This window comes from Merops nubicus, unplaced genomic scaffold, assembly GCF_000691845.1.
Source record: "Merops nubicus isolate BGI_N331 unplaced genomic scaffold, ASM69184v1 scaffold16918, whole genome shotgun sequence".
In the NCBI taxonomy this organism is placed as follows: domain Eukaryota; kingdom Metazoa; phylum Chordata; class Aves; order Coraciiformes; family Meropidae; genus Merops; species Merops nubicus.
Window position 1 is genome coordinate 1 of NW_008625289.1, and position 20592 is coordinate 20592.

A 20592-nucleotide genomic window follows, 5' to 3' on the forward strand; every position below is an offset into this window, starting at 1 on the left:
GAGTACAAAACACTGGGGAGACTACATTTTTTCTTACTGGTAGTTGGAAACTGAAGTTACATAAGCAGAAAAAATGTTGACCCTTAATGATACACCTATTTTTTTCTTTGATGCAAACAGCTAGAACACCTTTTTGATATTCTAAAACAAAAAAAAAAATTGTTAATCTTCAGATTAATAAATTAGGTCATTATAATAATAAATTAGTTTTTTTTTTTTTTCAGATTTAAAGTTCAGCAACCTCTGACCAAGTATTTACAACAATACTTGAGAGTTCCTTTACAAAAAATACATTTTCTTTTCACATTAAGCATACTGGGTATCTGTGTCTCTTATGACAAGCATTTGTAAAAGAAAAAAGGCAATGCACAAATGGGTAATTAGTATAAAAGTGCCAAGACCTGTTTGGAAAGTTAACGTTGTATTATACAGTCAGAGTTACAAATGAGGCAAGCTACAACAAACTTCCAGCTTAATGTGGACAATATTCCAGTAGTTGTTTCAAACAATTGTTTGAAAAAAAAAAAAAAAAAAAAAAGAAAGAAAAAAAAAAAAAAACCAGAAAATCCAGGAGCTGATGGTGTTATTCTGTGGAGCTGATTAGTGCTGCATGTATATTGTCATCAGTGTCTCTAGCCAATGCATTCATTAAAAAGCCTTTTTAAGGCTAAGCAGGAAAAATAAGAAACACCCTGAAATGTAGCAAGTAGCAAGAGCAACGCTTACTGCTATAATCGTGCACATACTGTACACAGGCAAACACAAGAGTGCACACACACACACACGCAGGCACACGCACACACACACACACAAACACTTTCAAATCAAATCAAATCAAATCAAACTGTAGGTAGAATGAGATGCTCTTTTCTTGTCTTTCCTAAACTCACAAGCGATTAAGCATTGATATGGAATGCCTGTTTATCTGTTTCTGTTCTGGGTAAAATCTCTCTCAGATAAAAATACATTCAACAAGAAAAAAAATAGAAAAAAATATATACTGTATACATAGTATTCTATATATACAGTATATATACATAGAGTGTATATACACATGCACGTATATATACACATGTATACCTACATGCATTTGTATATACATATATATACACAAACATACAAATACTTTTTGTTGTTTTTAGCATAATAATATTTACATAAATATTCCTATAATGCTAAGGTTTAAAGAAGCATGATCTCCTTTTTTTTCTGAGCTTCAAAAAAGGTGCTTGAGTAATATACAATTAAAATTAAGCAGCTTCCTAGCATGGAAGTAGTTTCTAAATCTGCATACCAGTAAATAAGAACATCAACAGGAAAAAAAAAAAAACAACAACCTTAAAACAGTCTCTTTTTTACTCTCTTGTAAGCAAGAGCTTTGTCCAACAAAAATATTTTTCCTTCTCCTGTATGAACAACCAGAGATTGATATAAAATAACAAAATGAAACCACAACAGACAAAACAAACAGACAAAAGCCCCTGGAACTGCATGGTGTTCTTGACTTTTCCTTCCTTCCTTCCTTCAATATTGCTGTCAAAAGATCCAGTGCTCATATCAGGAATTACTTAGGCCTCAGTCATTTGCTAACTCTGCCGAAGTCTGGCTAATCTAGCCAATCAGCTTTGAAGAAAACAAAAATAAAACCAAAAAGCAGCACAAGGTATAATTTTATACATCCTTAATAAACCCACCCTTTATTTTCTGCTATAACCTTTTCCTTGCTATTTCATTAACTACTGCAGCTTCTCATCATATAGAAAAATATTTGCAGCTACACCACACCTGTGATGTGACAAATTCTGTTCTAGGAGTATATTACTGGAGCAACAGCTGGGAAAAAAAAAAAAAATAATCAGACCTTTTCATATTTTTTTTCACCTGGGGTTAGGCTTTGCTGCAACAGATGCAATTTCAGAGCAACAGGAAAAAACACTATCCTGCTGCTCAGCAGTATTCTTTATTCCATTTTCTTCTCCAGCCAAGCATGACCAGCTTTTCTTCTCTGAAGCTTCCTTTTATCTCATTGCCTACCCCTAGCCCCTGATTACCCCTCCCAAAAAACCTCTATAGCTATGTTACAAGCAAATACATCTTAACAAGTTTTAAAACTTTGGTTCTAAGAAAACACTTGGTCAGTTATCTCAAGGAAAAGTGGGAATGCTTTTTCTGGCACATTGCAGGAGTCAGAGCTCGTCCCAGTAAGGTCTTAGAGCTGTACATGTAGTCACAAATCCAATACAATCCACTAAGCAAGTGCACAATTCTAGTTTTATTTTAATAGCAGACTTAGTCTCTCTCTCTCTTTCTCTTTCTTAAATCCTTGGTAAGGGTGCAAGTCTTCAAACCGTTTGATAGAAATTATCTGCCTGTAGGTTGTTCTGTTTCTGCATGCTGTAAAATCCACTGTATCTTGAATCTGGGTCTGCAATTCTTAGCATCCTCTGAGAACTGTCCACCTGGACCATGGTACCTTTCTTGCAGTCCACATATACCAGTTGGTTGTTTAGGCAGGAAGGCTGTTAAAACAGAAAGGGAATATTGAGTAAATGATAATAAAAAAAACGTATCACGCACATAATTCAAAAAGCCTTTGTGGTTCAAGTTCATAAACACAAAACAAAATCAAATAGGTAATGAAAATAGTCTGGACTTCTGCTAAACTTGATAAAGGAAAAAAAAAAACAGACCAACACTCTTCTGAATCACCATTTTTCATCCTCTGAATGGAGCTCTGGTATTCACATATCCCAGATGGACTGGTTAAACTGTTTTCTGCTAGTCTAGCACCACACAAGGGATTAACCTTGTTGCTCTGGATGCACAGCAGCTTGCTTCCAAGAATTTAACAGCCTCTCACTGCAATTTTGCTATGAGAATGGGAGACATCTCAGCTGTTACAGTTAATCCCAGCATGGGGTATCCTATGGGATCCTTCTGTATTCTCTTCTGAGGTGGTTTATGGTTTAGTGGTGGACTTGGCAGTTCTGGGTTAACAGTGTTAAGGTTAAAGTCTTTTCCAACCTAAATGATTCTGATTCTATGTATTGCTACCTTAATTAGGAAACCATCCACCTTTTATCTAGTGTTTCCTAGGCCTTGCACCCTCATGAAGCAGCGTGTTATTGTGGCAATACCAGTGCTGATGTGGTACTTTATTTGCTTAGAAGAATAGGAATTTTAATTTTAGGGAAATGTCAGTAAATGAGGGTTTGAGTATGTAATAATTTACAAGGGTGAAAACACATGAATTGTTGACCTATGTGTATTGGGTTTCCAGTCCTGGTATTCCTCTGTTTGAGAAGCCTCCAACTGAAAGGTTCTGCAGCTGAAAGGAAGGTGAAATAATGCTGGGTGCACACTACTTTAAATGCCTATGGGCTGAGCATGCAGGACAGGCAGTGAGCATACTCCATAACACATACAGAGTTAGCGACAAGCATACAAGTGAACTGCAAATCTTCCACATTCAAGTTTCTACTGATGTGGCTTTTTTTCCCAAGACTGAAATCAGCAAATCAGAAGGGGTTTTATTACTAAAAATTTACATTCAATAATCTGTATCACAAGAAGTTTTTTTTTTTTTAACCCGGACATTTGTTACAAAACATTATTTTAAAATGTTTATGAACATTTGGCTGTTCAAAAGTCTGTGGACTGAATTCACAAAGAAATCCTAAGGTTCACTGATGTCAGTGGAATCAGGGCTAAACGTTAGCAGTCCATCTGTAATTTTAAACATCTTTTCTATCATCTTTCTTTTGGCACAATTATTTAAGCACAGTTGTTGATTTGTTCTTTAATAGCTGTATCATTTTGAACAGAACATAAGCTAAAACAGGCTTGCCAAAATTTATTACTAGGCACCACAGTCACCCAGCAAGGAACAGGAAAAACTAATGAGTGGCACTTGTTTGAAGAAACCTTAAAAGAAAGATACATTTAGCACAAAGGCTCTCAGAAGAAATCTGAGTTTCAGAACATCCATGGTCTTGCACTGAATCTGTATGTGGCTTAAAAGTGAGCTTTCTTAGCATATGGATGATGCCTTTCAGTGACACTGCAAAAATGGTTTTTCAGCAGCAGAAGTGTTTGAAGAAAACAATTTTCCACAAGTAAAATGTATGTAGAATTGATTATAGTTCCACAGCTATAAAGTTGTGGTTTTCATTTCAGCTTCAACCATTTTGTCACACAGCACTTGGATGGAGAGCAGCCTTTTTGCAAGTTTAGGAGTGAATCCATTAGAGTTAAAAATGAATTTTTAAAGATTTTCATGTATTAGGAAATTCAGAAACTGGTACTCCTTACTTGTTTTGAAAGATATGAGATGGAATAATACCGATTCCTCATGCTCCCTATTGATTACAGTTGAATTCAACTTTATGCTCTGATTGTATTTGTAAACTTTTCTGAAATTACTTTTTTTTTTTTTAAAAAAAAAGCTCTGCAGCAGTGACAGAATATGGACACTTCATTTTTAAAATTATTGTATTACTCTTGTAGATGGAACTGAAGAAAAGACACTTTCAAATGGCATTCCAAGTAGGGGCAAAATTTGTTTGATTAGAATTAGGACATGGGATAAATTGAGGAACTGATATAAATGGCATTTGAATGTGGAGGGAGGGCTTAATCTGCTGATGGAACTATTACTCAAAACAAAACCATGCTCTTTTCACTGTTGATTTCCAAGCTACCTGCTTCTTCTCTTTTTCGGTAGTCTCAAAATACTAAATTGGTAGATATTTCCTGGGATGTCTTTTGAAATATTGATCCCAGAACCATATGATGAATTTATTAGAAAATGTGATAAACAGTACTAGTACATACAGGCCGTGGTGTTGGACAAGACTTTTAAAGTGGATGGAAGTTAAGAAAGCAAAAATATTCTCTTAAGAGGTTGACTGCTGATAAGAAAATTGCATGTGTTTACCTACACATATACAGAGTTGGATTACTGAAATTTTTTTTCCTGACCTTGATTTCTATTTAGTAACAACTGATTACATTATGGAGCAGGAAATACATTTGAGAGTGAAAAAGATCATTTAGGAGACTAAATAAATACCAAACAGACTGACTGGTATAAAACCATTTAAGACACAAGAAAAAAATATTTTAAGAGAGTTCCCATGATGTGAACTCAATTGCATCCTACACAATATTCTAGTTAATCTTGCTTTCCAGAAAAGTGAAAGCCTGGAAATAGACATCAGCATGGCACCTTTGTTGGAGCTTTGTAGCAGGACACTGGAATCCACTGCTTCTTCTGATTGACAAGCAGAAGGACGATGATCAGTAACAGCGCTACTGTGATTGGAATTGTCACCAAGGCAACAGAGCTAACTGATGCATCTTCACTTGGGTGTGGTCCACTGCCACTTCTGTACCCTCCCTGCAGATGATTCATGTCTGCAAGGCAAACGTGAACACTTGTTAGCAATTATAAATGGGCCCTGACCGTAAAGAAGGACGTAATTATAAAAGTCCCAGCTGTGCATCTTGTCACTCAGGTGAATTGGACTTTCTCTCCTGAAATGTCACTTTATTTATGCAAATTAGAACAACCGAAAGCTAGCATCTGGTATAGTGACTATAATATCCAGGAAAAAGTCTATCAAAAAGAGAAGAAATAGGATGGAATCTAAAGTACAATAACAAGTCTGACAATAATCTCTTAGATAGCTGCATTCATATCATCTGATCTGATCACAACCAAATTCCCATTTGTATAAGAATCAGCCTGTGTATGTATGCTGAGGAAAACCTGGAAATCTTAGGATATAAGTCCTTTAATTTTTTTTTTTTTTTCTTTTAAAAACTGGTATGACAATTATGATGTGTTTGCTGTCTCATTTGTTCAGAACATATTACAACACTTGCACTACTCAGCCTATGAAAACAGACTGCTGGCAGTCTACTAGACTGTACCAAGTTTTGCATGGAATTGCAAAGAATGGAAACTTTCAATGACATATACAACATTCCCACACGGATTGCAGTGTGTTTATAATCCCCAGCCAGGATAGCTGCAAGCCATCTACTAATGCCTGTGAGAAATTAAGATGCTGTCATTATAAAAGTGTGAGCTTACAATTTTGTAAAGCAATTACGTTTCCTGTATTCTTTCTCCAAACAATAAGATGCTAAGAGATCATCCTTAGATTTAGGAAAAAAAATATTTAAAAAAAAATAAATATACACACAAGTTTAGGTAGTCCTTCAGTTGGAAAAGGTTAACAAAGACTGTGTTGTAGAGTGTTTCCCCTTCCCTCGGATAATGATTTCAGCAGAGTTGTAAACAAAAGATACATCCTTAGGCAATTTTATTAGCTTTCTGTCATTATAGCTGAAATGTTTTCTTTTAACTCTGATGTTTGCCTATGATATATATTAAGTTGTGGTAAATGTTTTCTCATTTTTTGTTTTATTGCTGTAAGAATGTCAAATGGATCAAACGAAGGCCTATCAACTCCAGTGGCCTGACAACAGCCTGCTTTCTAGTTTTTGTATCGGAACAGGCACTGCAGAAGCACTTCTCATTCATCATTTTATTGCATTCTTAATTTTATAGAACTCATTCGTACCAGCACAGATGCTCTTCCAAGCTGAAGATGGGATGATAATGAGAGCAAATTGCATAAATAGAATTTAACAGACTGACTCATCTTTACACAAAGCAGAATGCATGTAACAGTTCTTCACTGAAGAATATTCTCAGGTAACCACCTTTTCAAAGCATTATACAGATGCTACCTGAATAGAACAAATAGATGCATGAAAACATGGGGAATAGACACAGGCCTAAGTTAGCCCAGTTTATATCAGACCTTACCTCTGTGAATGTGGATGATGTCATTTTCACTTGGTGTTGGCCAGTTTGGTACTTCTAGTTCAATGTTTCCTCGATGATTTGTCTTCTCAATGGGGATATTAGTAGGTTCAGGTACATACATCTCTGGGAAACGAGATAAATGTATTTCACAAATTACAGGCAGCTTAACTTCCCAGTGCTGCTCTTAATTCAGGAAATACCTCTGGGCATCTGCAGTGCTTTGTCCTACGAATCCTTTCCTTTGTTTCAGAAGTTTAATCACTACTAGTCTAGGATTTTGTCTTAAAACCTGTTTCATATTGTATAGGGGTTACATGCCTGCTGCCATTATCACTATCTGAATGTGAATAGGATGAGATAGTCATGTGGACAAATTTGCTTTTGAAAATAACATTTTAGAATACACACTACACTACAGTCGGGTTCCTTTGTGATACTAAACATCGGAAGTACCAAGGGAAGGCTACATCCCAGGTGATAAGTAAACTGTCACTGCTTGTTTATTTGCCCTCCTCTCTTTTGTAACCCTCAAAGCAGGAGAACTGCAAGAGGGGCTACTGCTGAATCTCCCCAGTTGTCCTGTTGGAAGTAGTTACCAGCTGACTGAATAAGATGAGGAAACTCCTGCATAAGTATGTAAGTACTAGCATTAAAAATCAGCTGCAATTCTTATGTCCCTTGTGCCCACAACTAAGAAAATTTAATATTATTTCTAAGCCAAGTTAAAATGATTAACAAAGCAGTGCAGTATTTGAAAAGTATAACCAAGAGACTCGGAAGAGACAGAAATGTTAATCACTGAAAGAATCTGCAGAGATCTAAGAATATTCATTTTCCCACTTCACTAATGTATTTCTGTAACCTTGTGAAAGGACAGAGTTGGAGAAGCAACTAATTTTGGAGATCACAGTTCTCAGAATAAGTAAAATTCAAACTATATCTGCCCAATATGCCTGGTAAGTATATTCATTTTCCTGAAGGCTAAACGTCTGTTCTCTTTTTGATACCGTTCAAACATGGACTGATGTTCAAAAACCGGTTATAAGTCCCTTACTACCAGTCTTGGAAAACCAGCATTCCAATAAATCTGGGTGGTCACCTCCCACTACCTGGACACATGGGACAGCAGCTGCCCTCCACGTTGATGGGCTCAGCACAGGGGAGCGGCGGGCAGCTGACGGTGGAGCAGAGCGTCTGCCCCTGCAGGCAGTAGCAGTGTGTGCAGCTGTCAATGTCCCAGCGCTCCTCGTCTGCGTACGTCTTCCCACTGAAGTGGCAGACCACTTTCTTTGGCACTGTATCTTCTGTTGAGGGAAAACAGAGTGGCATGACCTCACAGTAATGGCCAATTACACACAAGCCTGATTTATTCCCCAAACACAAAAGCGAAACAATAGCTACAAAGAAATTCCACCTGTAATTAAAAGACCTTCTCTACGTCTCCCACAAAATCTTTATTTAAAAAGTGTCACTTCTGCTTCTTTATGAAGTACAGAATTAGCGTGGGCTGCTTCAAGACACTAGAGGACAGATGATGGGGACATGAAATCATAACAAAAGTGCTGTGAAAGTTAAGAAAAATTGATTGGTTTATGTTTGACTGCTTGAGACTGCCAATGATTCCCCTTCCCCCTCCTTGTTTACTTGTAAATTCTATTTAATGAAGAAAAAACCCAAACCACCTACATTTCTAAATACCGAGGTTCAAGAAAGATGAACTCAGTCTGGAAAACTTGAAGAAAAGATTAGGCAGGATGCCAAAAAGGATGAAAGCAATTCTCAGGTGCCATAACCAGAAGTGCTTAGACTATTATGATAAAACATATTCAACGGGGATCTGATCATTCCCTGTAACTGCATCAGTGGAAAACCCCAGGAAAAGGGCAATTACCAAACTCAGTACATTTTTTTCATGGTTAGTACTATATGAATTGGAAATTGGTGTGATCTTAACCCTCAGAGGAGTCAGGCTCCAGAACACCTTTCCCAAAGATTGAGAGCTGTAAACCTAACAACTTTTCAAATAGATTTTGACACAGTACATAACAGGGACCTGGACTTGACGAAGCAAGTAGGTCTTGGGAAAACACTTAAAAGAAGCACTACACTTTCTGCCAAAGCATTAACTAGACTTTTTTTTTTTTTTTCTAATGCTGCATCCTATGCAAGCCTACTAGGTGGTCTGCAGTATGCCTTCCATTTCACTGAGAAGACAATCATGAATTACTTTGGCTAGCATGTTTTCTGCTGCTTCAGGACTTTATAGATAATCAAACTACACAGCAGAACCTCCAAAAGCCAAGCAGCACCTCATTTGCATCTTAGCTTCTTGCTACCTTTTTTTTCTTAGAGGCAGAAATTATGATGAAACCTGCTGATGACATGAATTTGCAGATTAAGCACATGCATGAGTTAACAAAATGAAATCGCAAACTTCTTAAGCTGCCAGAGAAATACTGGTTTAACATTCGCATAGATTACATATGTAAATATTTCAGAATTACCTCCCAAATACAAATAAAAAAGCCTTATTAAATAATTTGGCCATCAATACAGCTTTTAATTAGTGACAATATAATAGACTGACATCATCCAGAATAACAAGGTTAGCAGTCCACAGAGCAGTGCAATAGATCTGGACAGAGTAAATTCAAACGTAAAAGAAGACCAGCAAGAAGTACTAATGGCATTATCTGAGAAGTGCAACTGCTACAGAGGCCCTTGAAATGGGTATCCCATGGCTTCCATGGCTGTACATATGGGTTCCAAACTCTACAAGTACAAGATTTTGTAAGTGAATATGGGGTGAACATGGAAAAGAAAGAGTGGGAGGCAAAGGTGACTGCAAGCTGCAGAAAGCATGGTAGCTTCTTCCATAGGTGACAGGCATGTTGGCGTACAGAGCCAGTGGAGCCCTGTGTTGGTCAGAAACTAGATATGGCTGGGGAGAGGGTGAGGCACACGGCCTGAGCAGTGCTCTACTGCTCATTACCTATGCAGACCTAAAGCTGAGCACTCCCTGTGCACTCAGGACTGGTTTGTTCCCATAGCACTACCTTGCCTCACCTAGGACAGGTTCTTCAACTCAGCAGCTGGATTTCTGGAAAAGACGTGTAACTTGAGCTGACTTTTCCAAGTTTGTAAAAAACACATCACAATTTAATAGAGTAGATGTTTTTTAGAAGAATGAACAAGGGTAAAATCACAGTAGCAGTGTTGCACCTTTGAACCTGGAGAGGAAACTTGTAAGTCCTAAGAAAGTATTATCCTCTGTGTACCTCCCATTTTGGTGTCCATCTCTATGAAAGTATAAGCACAGGATGAAGATAAAGACCACAGCACCAACAAGCTCTCAAGGCCAGTGGAAACAAGAGAGTCTTGCAGTAAGAAACCCAATACAAAAATGCAGCTCAGAATACCTTGTCTTGCTCTACTTGTCTTCTTTTAAATTTCCTCTAACTGAACCAGTAAATCAGTTTTATCTGGTAAACAGTCATTGCTCTGTTTTCCACAGAAGACTAATCTTGTCTCCAATCAAATAGATATATCCCATTATCTCCTCTAAACTAGAAGGTTATCTTTCTAAATTAATTTTTCTTTGCATGAGAAAGAAGAATGTTGAAAACACTGGATGATTTTGAGAATTCAGACAAAGAACAAAGCATCCAAGGCCTGTAAAACTTTGAATCTCTATCTAGTTTTTAGGCATCAACTAGATCTGGATCCAGAAAGAAGCAGAATAAAATATAGTGCTGAAACCCTACATAATTTTTGAAACTCCAATAAATGAAGAGGGCCCCTTTCCACAGATTTTTGCCTACCAAACTCTTAACCAATGTTTCCATGAAAATAGTCAGGAAAACTCTGAACACAGGTATGCTTCATAGTTCTCAAGAAATGAAGAGTAAACCAGTAAGAACCAGTAAGACAAAGATCAAGTGCATGACTTCAGTCCTCCTACAGACAAGAGTATGTATTTTGTAGAAAACATTAAAAAAAAGTAACTTTCCACATATTTCAGTCATTTAGACCACAAAACATACTGACAACATAGTGCAGCTTAGATTAATAAGATATAGCACCGTTGAAAGTCTTAATATCTAAACACTAATTAAAATCTGGGTGCTGTATTTCATACTGCCGAGCAAGCAGTTCCTGCTAGAAAAACCATTAAGTTTTTACAGCTCACACATTTAAGTATTTTGCAATATTGTGCAACTATATGAGATGCAAAGTAAATTAATTAAAGCTGTATCTTCATGTTGTGTGGGCATCTGTTTGGAAGCCTGACATGCAAGGTGTAGGTGCAGAGTTCTAGAGATTTTATTTTCATGGCACTAGTTCCTGTGGTGCATTCCCTCTTCGACCTCACGAACTCTCTAGGACAGCACTGCAGCTCATGTTCTGACTCTACAATTTTGATTACCCAACTTCGCATACACTCAGTATTTTTTTTAACATTAAAATGTATTCTGGATTAAAATGATCTTTATGGTTGCAAAGTCAATGCCTGGAAGAAAAGCCTGCAGAAAAACAGTTGCTGAAGAAACTTTAAATCCTGCCCATTTTTAATGCAAAGCAGGATGAGAAAGTAGTGATGGGATAACATGGCACTTCCCCTTCAAAATGTCCTCATCAGGAACCTAAGTAAGACTCCAGGGGCAACTGAGATTTGGATACTACCTAACTTTTCCAGCCATTTCTTTGATGGAATTCCTTGCGTGCCCTAAAAAACAGTATCACCTATTATTTATCTGCAGTAAATTAAAGATTTCAAGAGCTGTATCAATGGTGTATATATGAAAGCACTTCACAACCTTTTTAACATCTTTCTGATGTAGAACTATATTGTTTACAGATGGGCAACTTGATTCACATGTTCAAGTAAAAATCCTTACAGCCTGCCCATTTTTTCAAATACCTTTTTACTGAATTTTTTTCCATTGCAACTCCCCTACTAGTTTTGGTAATGAAGCTTATTGTAAGCTCTGAATGCTTTCCAACAATGCTACAAAGACTTAATTTTAGTAAGTTCATTATACAATTCGCTGTCAGCAGCTTCCATTCTACAGTCTTTGTACTTACTGTGAACTCACAAAAAATAATCTCTAAATAAATTCCTATTCAAAATCCAGTGAAAAAGTTATCAGTAATCTCAAATTCCGCAACTTTAAAAAATGCCTGGCAATTTTCACTATCCACATTTATCCATTTGCTTTAAAATCAAAAACAAGTGCACAGCCCTCAAATTTCTATGCATTTTGAGTATTTAAGAAAAATATTTTTCCTAATTTTTTCTCAATTACATTATTTTTCTTCTTCTATAAGTACCTTTAATGAATTTCCTGTTTTTTTTTCCTGTATTTTAATTTAGATGCCTTATTAACACTTCTCCATTCTGTGAAATTTCATAATACCTCAGCTTATTTTCTTCAGCTGAAATCAGTATTTTCCTCATATTATCACATATCTTGACATAACATATGTGTTATTTGGCATTTCTTCCTTTAAAGAAAACAATTTGTGTGTAATATTTTCATCTAGTAAAGTGTAATACCAATTTTTCAGGAGAATGTCTTCTCACATATATAGGTAGATTACACTCATATCTTCCTGCATGTCTACCTCAGAACTACAAATCATGATTCTTAAAGCTCCCTAGGAAGATTTCACTCTCCAGTTCAAGTGAAGGAAAAAACTGCATCTCCCTGAAACAGGTAAAACTTATTTTAATTTAGAAAGGAAGTTCTTTCTTATTCCCAAGAAAGGAACAACAAGTTATTGACTATTTTTATTTGCTCACCAATACAGTAAGGACAACATTGTCCCTTTCTCAAAACAGGTCTCTCACAGGATACTGGTGGGCAAGACTCAGAGTAGCATCTAATCACACCATCCATGCAAATGCAGCTAGTGCAGACATTGGGTTTCCAGGACTCGGCTGTCAGAAAAATATCTCCTTCATCATTTTTGCAATAACTGGGCATGCTCTCATTGCTTGATGAAGAGGGCTGAAGAGGCTCATCTGTAAATATAAACAGATTAAGTTATTTTAACTTTCTGTAGCTAACTTCTTTCGTGTTTTCTCAGCAGAGGGTTAACTCTTGAAGAACACAGTGGGACTGTAACACACTGGCTCACTACTTCAGAAGGACTAAAAGGACAGAGTCCTCTTCAGTCCTTACATGTGATAAGGATCTCATGCTCTAGACTAAGGTTAATGCAGACCTTTACTGACTTTATTCACCCCACCCCCCCAAAAAAAAAAGAAGAAAAAAAAAAAATGAAAAAAGAGAAGGAAGAAAAAAGGACAGCAAAGAGAAAACCAAGTACTATCAGAAGCAGAAATCTGCTCTGAACTGAATGGTATTAGGAATTCACCTTAAATTACAGCGATTACGTTTTAAATCTAAATCTTGAATCCCAGCTTCTGCCATGTCAGTTCAAATCCTTGAATGATGCAAAGTGAAAACCTATTATGCTGCTGTCATCTTCACTAGTGGACTTATATAAGCTAATTATAAGCTGCTGAGAACAAAATTGAACTTGACTGGGCTTCACCTTGATGCCAGTGGGTCTGCTTTAATTCTCATGCCCACACATGGGAGAGGCCTATTTCTGTAATGAAGCTGTATCTTAATAGACATTATAGATCAAGAAACATGACTGCGTGTGCACAGAATATATAAGAAAAGAAGAAGAAAAAAAGGATTTTTAAGTGCAGTCATATCAGGTTCTCAAACTGCCTAAGTTCTGATTCTAAGCTCCTTGCATAGTCAGTGAGGAAAGCTCATACAAGGACACCAAACAGTATTTTGAAGTTAAGCAAATATTCACTGTTACTAATAATGAGGAAAACGGAAGTCAAGAGAACTGGTTGACTTCTTTAGTGAATACATTTTGTCAGAAAAACCCCACCCCCTGTAGAAGACATGGTAAAACCTAACTTTTTTGACTTCCTAAAGTAAAACTTTTAGGTTTTGTTTTTAATGAAACCAAATATTTTCTCAGTAAGTTTACATACAGTTCACAGGTTTGGACTAAATTTCTACTGCAATAAATTCCCCCCCATTTGCTATGTAAAATAGGCATTCATATTCATTTATAATTGCACTTCTTTCCTCAGGGGAAAGCAAATCCTGTTACCTTCCTGAAACTTTGAGGCTGTCTAGGAGGAAGCTGGCACATGCATTGGGCTGGAATGCTTTGATATTACTCAGCTGCCTTCAAGTCACTCTCAAATCATATCAGGTGAAGGTAAAATCACACAGAAGTATTTTTGAGACCAAATCCCAAATAGGCAAGTTAGTAATAAGAAGGTTCATAAACCCCAAGGCATATAGAAGAGAAAAGAAACAAGCCTGTATCTGCCTAGCACTTTGGCTACTTTCGTCCTGCATGTTTCCATAAACAAGCCAGTGCATATTTCATAAACCTTCCAACTAAGGATTTTGGTTCTCATGCAACCCTTACACATTATTAGATTTCCTTAAAAGACGTTCAAACTTCAGGGCCACAATACATAAAAGGTACCTCTTGCACACAGTCAAGTTTTGTCATTTAAATGGAAGACTGTAGGCTCTCACTCCAAACTGCTAAAGAGCAAAGGCACCACAACAACTAACTGTGCACACACTGAAACATTCAATATTCACATCACACGTTCTCAGATCAAGAAAGGACTCTGATGAAAGCTGGTTGTCAATGTATACCTGGGCACTGTGGACAGCAGGAGTCCTGTGTGCGGGTGGGGTTTTGACAAAGAAGAGGTGGACAGACTTCAGTCTCACACAGGACACGTCCACTGTGGCATGTGCATTGTGTGCAAGAATCAATATTCCATGTCTCTCCTTCTACAAAGTATTCCCCACCAGGAGCATGACAGATTGATGGACTGGTGAGATCGGGCTTCTGCACAATTATTTCATCTGGGAAAATCAAAATTGGAAGACAGGCAAAATCAACCATGACTCTAATGATTAAAAAATGTAACCAAGATTAATAACTTCTGTTATTATTGAAAGTATTAGGAATAACAAAACCACTTATATTCTTAATGATGCTCTTTCAACTTTATGTCACCTGCATCTCATGGAAAATGGGAAAAATATAAACACAAAATGATACAATTTTGTGCCAAATGAAAAGCACAGAATCCCCCACCTAAAACCCTAACAACATATAAGCACCTGACACTGGTAGAACTGCTTCATTGCTTAAATAAATAAATATCTGCAGTCCATGAAGTAAAAACTGCACCCAAGGAGATACCACAGTGTGTAGACTTTTATTTCCAGTGACTCTATCTTAATTCCTTAATGAGCCTTAATTCCTTTTCACACAATTAATTACATTACTCTACAGCCCTGGCTAAAAGACTTACCCACTATCTAACTCAGGCAGTTTAGAAAATCGATTTGACCTCCTTCGAGTGAAGAAAGGAACTGAAACTGTTTCCCTTGTTCAGCTTAAGTGTCCTCCAAACACTGGGGTATTAAAAAATGGAGGAACTTTCTTTACCTGTTGGTGTTTTAGAAGGTAAGAGAAACCTGTCCCTTCACTTTGAAAGTGTTTAAGCACTTACCATCAAGAAAAGGTTATGCCACAACCTGCCTCCCCATAGCCTGCTTTGAAGCCCACCCCCACATAAGGGGCAATAACAGATGCCAGCCTGCTGTGCTGGTTGCTTTGGACCTGGCGTGAGTCAACCAGCTTCTTCCATGCACTGGTACAGGGATCAAGATGCCTCACACACCATGTTTTTTTCAGCTACAGGAGCTAGAAGGTTGAAAGCTACATGCTGCAACATGAAGTGTCAGGCTTATAACTCATGTTGTCCTTCAGCCTGAATTCAACCCACCTAACATTAAGACATCTAAGTGCCTACACCAAGAACTGAGCCTACCTCAGGTGTCCTGTGCTATGAATCAAGGGGATGAGAAAGTGACTTCTGGGTAATGACTCTGCATCTCTAAACCTTCTGAAGGTCCCTCTCTCCTACTTATTTATAAAGATGACTAATGTGAACATCATCCTACTCCAACCATCTTGGTTAAGGACAGAACAGTTAACTTGATAGCAGCTTCTCCAGTCATTGAAGCAGCCCAAGGCTCACAAAGTGGATGTGCTTCTCCCCACATCTATAGCACTGCTGTACTTGTCTGGAGAACAGCGTGTGTGTCCTCTGCTCTGTGACATTGGCACGCAGAAGATACATCACTCAGTTATCTGTTTTCATTTCTGGAGACATATTAATAGAACTCAAGGAACCTGATTGTGGCTGATCGTGGTCTATTCACAAAATACTCATGCATCTCTTCTTTCAGGGAATTATTTTATCTTTCACTGATTCACTTCCTCTATGCTTTTCCTAGTGCTTATTATGAACCACACATGTGATTCAACAGCATTTACCTGAAGGGAGTAGCTGGTTTGCTGCCTTGTCACTGTCTTTTATTTCAGCTGCCACAATATATTACATTTTATTCAATGACATCCTAACTCATCACAGCAAAGACACTATTAAATAGTTTCTGGAGATCTTCCCAGTCACCTCTTTTGCATCTAGTTCTCTGCAAAGCCATGGGCCTGTTTTACTACAGCTCATAATCAGAAAAGCTTAACCATAGTATTGTTATACATATGGTATTGCTTACTGCTCCCTCATCAGCACTGAGATTGATTTATCACTGTAACTGAATTGTTACAAACATACCACTGTTGTATTCCTAAAGGAGCAACCAGCCAAACAAATACACTCAATACGCTCTATCCAGGAAGCATGGTTCTGCAAAATAGCAGTAGTTACATGGCCTGCTAAATCTCATAGGAAACCTGGAACATTTCACAAGCATTGTGACCATCCACTTAAACCTCTGAATATATAGAAACAGAGTTATAATGGATGCTGTAGTGGTTAAAGTATATGTTGCTTTGTTTAAAACTAATTAAATATGAAATTGAACATAATAACCTTTTTTCAGTCTGAAAAATTATTTCTGAGAGCTGCCACTTCCCTGCTGGTATGCTAACAGTGCAATTCAAAACTCTGTTTAACAGACTTGCTTATTATTTTGATACCCTTATGCCAGGCACACTTGAGTGATGTGCTCACAGTGTCACAATTCCAAACTGCACTAATCTCTGCTGAAATCCAGGATACTCATTTAACATCAGTGGGGAAACAATACATTGAAATATAAAATCAGAAGTACATTTCTAACAAACAGAAAATGTCAGTGGGGAAACAAAGCCACACTGGGACTAATTTGGCCATATCAATTTATACACTTACATATACAATCACTTTAAAAGTGTGCTGTGCCTGGCCTGATATTGTAAGAGTTTACATCAAGTATAACTTTGCTAACACAGAAGCTGGGTGACTGGTACCTCAAAAGCACGAAAAGATGTCAGACAAATCTGCACAGACACTGGATCTCAAAGGAACAGACATCACTGGGTAAGCAACTGCTCCTCTATGCAGGAGACCAACATTGCTGGTGCTCAGTATCAAACACTGATCTGATCCAGACAAAATGTGAGAAGATAGGTACTGCTGATTTCTTATACTAATCTTTATTCCATGAACTGAACGTTAGACTTATGAATGGATGTACCCACAGTCATTCCCATACACAAAGTAACTAGCCACTGGTGCTTCTGAAAGACCAAAATTAATAATACCCTTATTCAAATGTTCTGATGTGTTCTGTATGTGTATGGTAAATCAGTGCACACAAGTATGCTGATACTGAAGTGAAATTAGGAATGAGTCTTGCAGGCCTAACAACAGAATTGCTGGAACCAGAATGACCATCCTACCTTTTAAATTTTCATTCCTGGCTATTCATCTCCTGCAAGACTGACATGCTACCCTCTCCTCATCCACATGAAGTATACCATTCCCTACAATAATACACAAATCACTGCAAAAAGGTGAGTGGATACTGCAGGCATTGTAACAGTTCTGTGCAGCCCTGAATTCCAGCTAGTGTGAGTGGAAAACATCACTGTCCAGTGACAACAATAACAATATTTCAGTTATTAAGCTGTTCTTATCTCAATCCACAAGTTTTACTTTATTTCCCATTCTCCTCCCCATCGCACTGGGATGTGAGCAAAGAATGGTTCCCCTAGTGTGCAAAACTTCTTCGTGTCTCCACCTCGGCTAAAATTTTCATTAACGTGTGTCGTTACCAAGATGCTAAGCACTAAGATCTCAGCCTCAGGAACCACTACTAAATTACTCACTACTGAAAACAGCTCTGGCTCCATGACAGCCAGTGCCAAAAGCAACACCACAGCTGGCCCTGGAATGCCAGGAACCACAGACACTGTCTGGTCTCTATACTGAGGGGAAGAGAGCGCAGACTAAGAAAAGCTGAAAGGCAGACAGACCTTTTGGAGTCCTGCATCTTTTTGGGGACTGTTTTTCCAGTTACCACACAGCATGAACTGGATTGGAGATCAGCACTTGTCTAAGCAATATAAGGAGATTGGTTACCTTAGGTCCTAGGGAGGATACACTCTTCACTGTCACTTTCAGAAAGAGGATCTGGCTGCTTATTTTGCCCCTAGGATTTCATGTTCTTTACAAAGAATTTAAAACAGTTCATAATTGCTTATATCTTGGCAGTGCTGTTTTACTGTTTTGCTATTCATTGTAGTATGACAAGCCTCTTTGTTCCTACTTGCAACATGACTTCCAATAAAGTCACAGACAGTATCACTGTATTACAAATTAATCTATTTAGCACATAAAATATTGTAGGAATCATTCTGAAGACAGAGAACATTCTACCTACACTGACATCTTTCATAGATGTTGTTCATACCAACAATTATTATTAAAATTGTATTGGAATGCAACATTAACTGTATTTGGCCTTCTCACCTAAAGCAGTAAAACAATCTTTTACTGCTGGTGGCACAGAAGCATTCTCTTAGAGCACACATCCATAGTACCCCATTACTTTCATCTGTTTAAATGTTTACTCCTTTGAGGGGTTGTGAAACACAGAACATGTGACGAATTTTAATAAAATTCCACTTCAAATTAAAAAAGAGAAAATGTAGTCTTTTATTATAATATTTGCTATTATAGATAGCAAAATAGTACGTGAGTATAAATTTGCCATTATAGCTAACATACACTAGAAACCTTTTCTACTTTAAAGATCTCAATGTGTTGAAAATCAACACATTAGGACCCAAAACATACCTATGCTTTAAATATTTAAGTTCTGTTTTGTCCCATCTGAGATCTTAATGAAAGCCACTCGTCATGTCATATTTGGGCATAGAGACCTTCATGTATATGACCTATTACTGAACGATGCATGGGATTATTTCCATGCATTATAAACAGAACACCTGTGAAATGAACCCCAGTTTCAAAGCACGTAGATGAAAGCACGGTACCTGGACACGACGGGCAGCACTGCCCTGGATGTATGGTGGGGTTGCCACAGTTTGGCACGGGGCAGGTGATCAGGGCACACATTTCCCGTCCATTGTGACAGTAGCACTCCCTGCAGCCGTCGTGCCAGTTCTCCTCGTTCTCGTGTCGGCGCCCATCCATTGACAGGCAAGAGCCTGTTTTAACAGGAGGCATAAGAGAAGCAGCTGCCTCTGCACAAAATCAAAGGAAAACGAAGTGTCCTGATAAGCGTGTGTTGCTCAGGAAAAAAATCTTCATGCCTGGGTTGCACTTATTGCATGTATGAAATCAAGGGATTAATAATACTATCATTTACGATTAGAAATAAAGTAGTAACACACATGAAACAATTAAAAGGTATACTAAAGGTGTTGGTAAGATGTAGTAGAATGTATTTCCTTAAAAAATACAATAACTTCCTTCTGTTGCACCTATACTGTTTTTAGTCATACAGTACAGGATAAATAATATTAGAAAAAAGAGAAATGTAATGCAGGGAAACAGCAGAAAGCATGAAGCATATTTAAAATGAAATATTTCAATATTAGTGTATTAGATTATCTATGAGTATCTAATAGCAAGCAGAACATAACAGAATTTACAAGAGCGAAGGATGGTCTTATGAATGACAAAAAATGATGAGCAAGTTTTAAAAGGGTCATGCTAAACACTGGAAGTATTTCACAAAACAGTTCCATATGAGAAATTATTTGTTTACAGTACTATTATAAATGAAACGTTTGGAAAATAACTACTCTGATGATCTTATCCTTCCTTCCTAGCTTTTACTGAGATGAGAAGACCATAGTTTAGACTGCTGCATTATTTGCACTCAGCCAGAACACAGAAGCAGTTGGTCTAGGGAGGATAAAGTCTCATTTGTACCTCATGGGGTATTTAAGTACTTCAGGATTCAGACTTAATATATTCTTTGTTAATCAGCAGAGTGAACTTGGAGCCCAACACTCCCTCACCCGCATCGTTACAATGATGAAGGATTTAAGATCAGTTTGTCAGCAAACTGACTTGTTTTCAGTGGTATGTCAACCATGTTCTGCTGACAGATATATATAAGGTTATTTGTATTAAATTTATTTAATTTTCTGTTTAAAAAAGGATGCAATATGAAAAGTGGCAATGTTAACATTTAATTTTAACATTAAAAGGTTTTTTTGGTGCCTTTTTTTTTTGTTTGTTTGTTTGTTTTAGTTATATGTAGGTCAGCACTTCTTTAGCAGTGGCAGATCTATTAAAGGTGGTCTAAAAACCACAAGCAGATGGTATGAAGTTAGTTTGATGCATGTTATCAGAA

At 37.4% G+C, this 20592-nt stretch overlaps 1 protein-coding gene across 1 annotated transcript in view; it reads right to left on the reverse strand.

The window, feature by feature from the left end:
• Positions 1-1879: 1879 nt before the first annotated feature.
• CRIM1 (cysteine rich transmembrane BMP regulator 1 (chordin-like)) overlaps positions 1880-20592 on the reverse strand; it is a 168419-nt gene continuing 149706 nt past the window's right edge. The window contains exons 11-17 of the mRNA XM_008945636.1: positions 19262-19471; positions 14551-14766; positions 12642-12863; positions 7948-8142; positions 6839-6961; positions 5228-5415; positions 1880-2519 (exon numbers count right to left, since the gene is read on the reverse strand). Coding sequence (XP_008943884.1) covers positions 2343-2519; positions 5228-5415; positions 6839-6961; positions 7948-8142; positions 12642-12863; positions 14551-14766; positions 19262-19471 — 1331 coding nt within the window. The 3' untranslated portion in view covers positions 1880-2342. The remainder of the gene's footprint in view (positions 2520-5227; positions 5416-6838; positions 6962-7947; positions 8143-12641; positions 12864-14550; positions 14767-19261; positions 19472-20592) is intronic.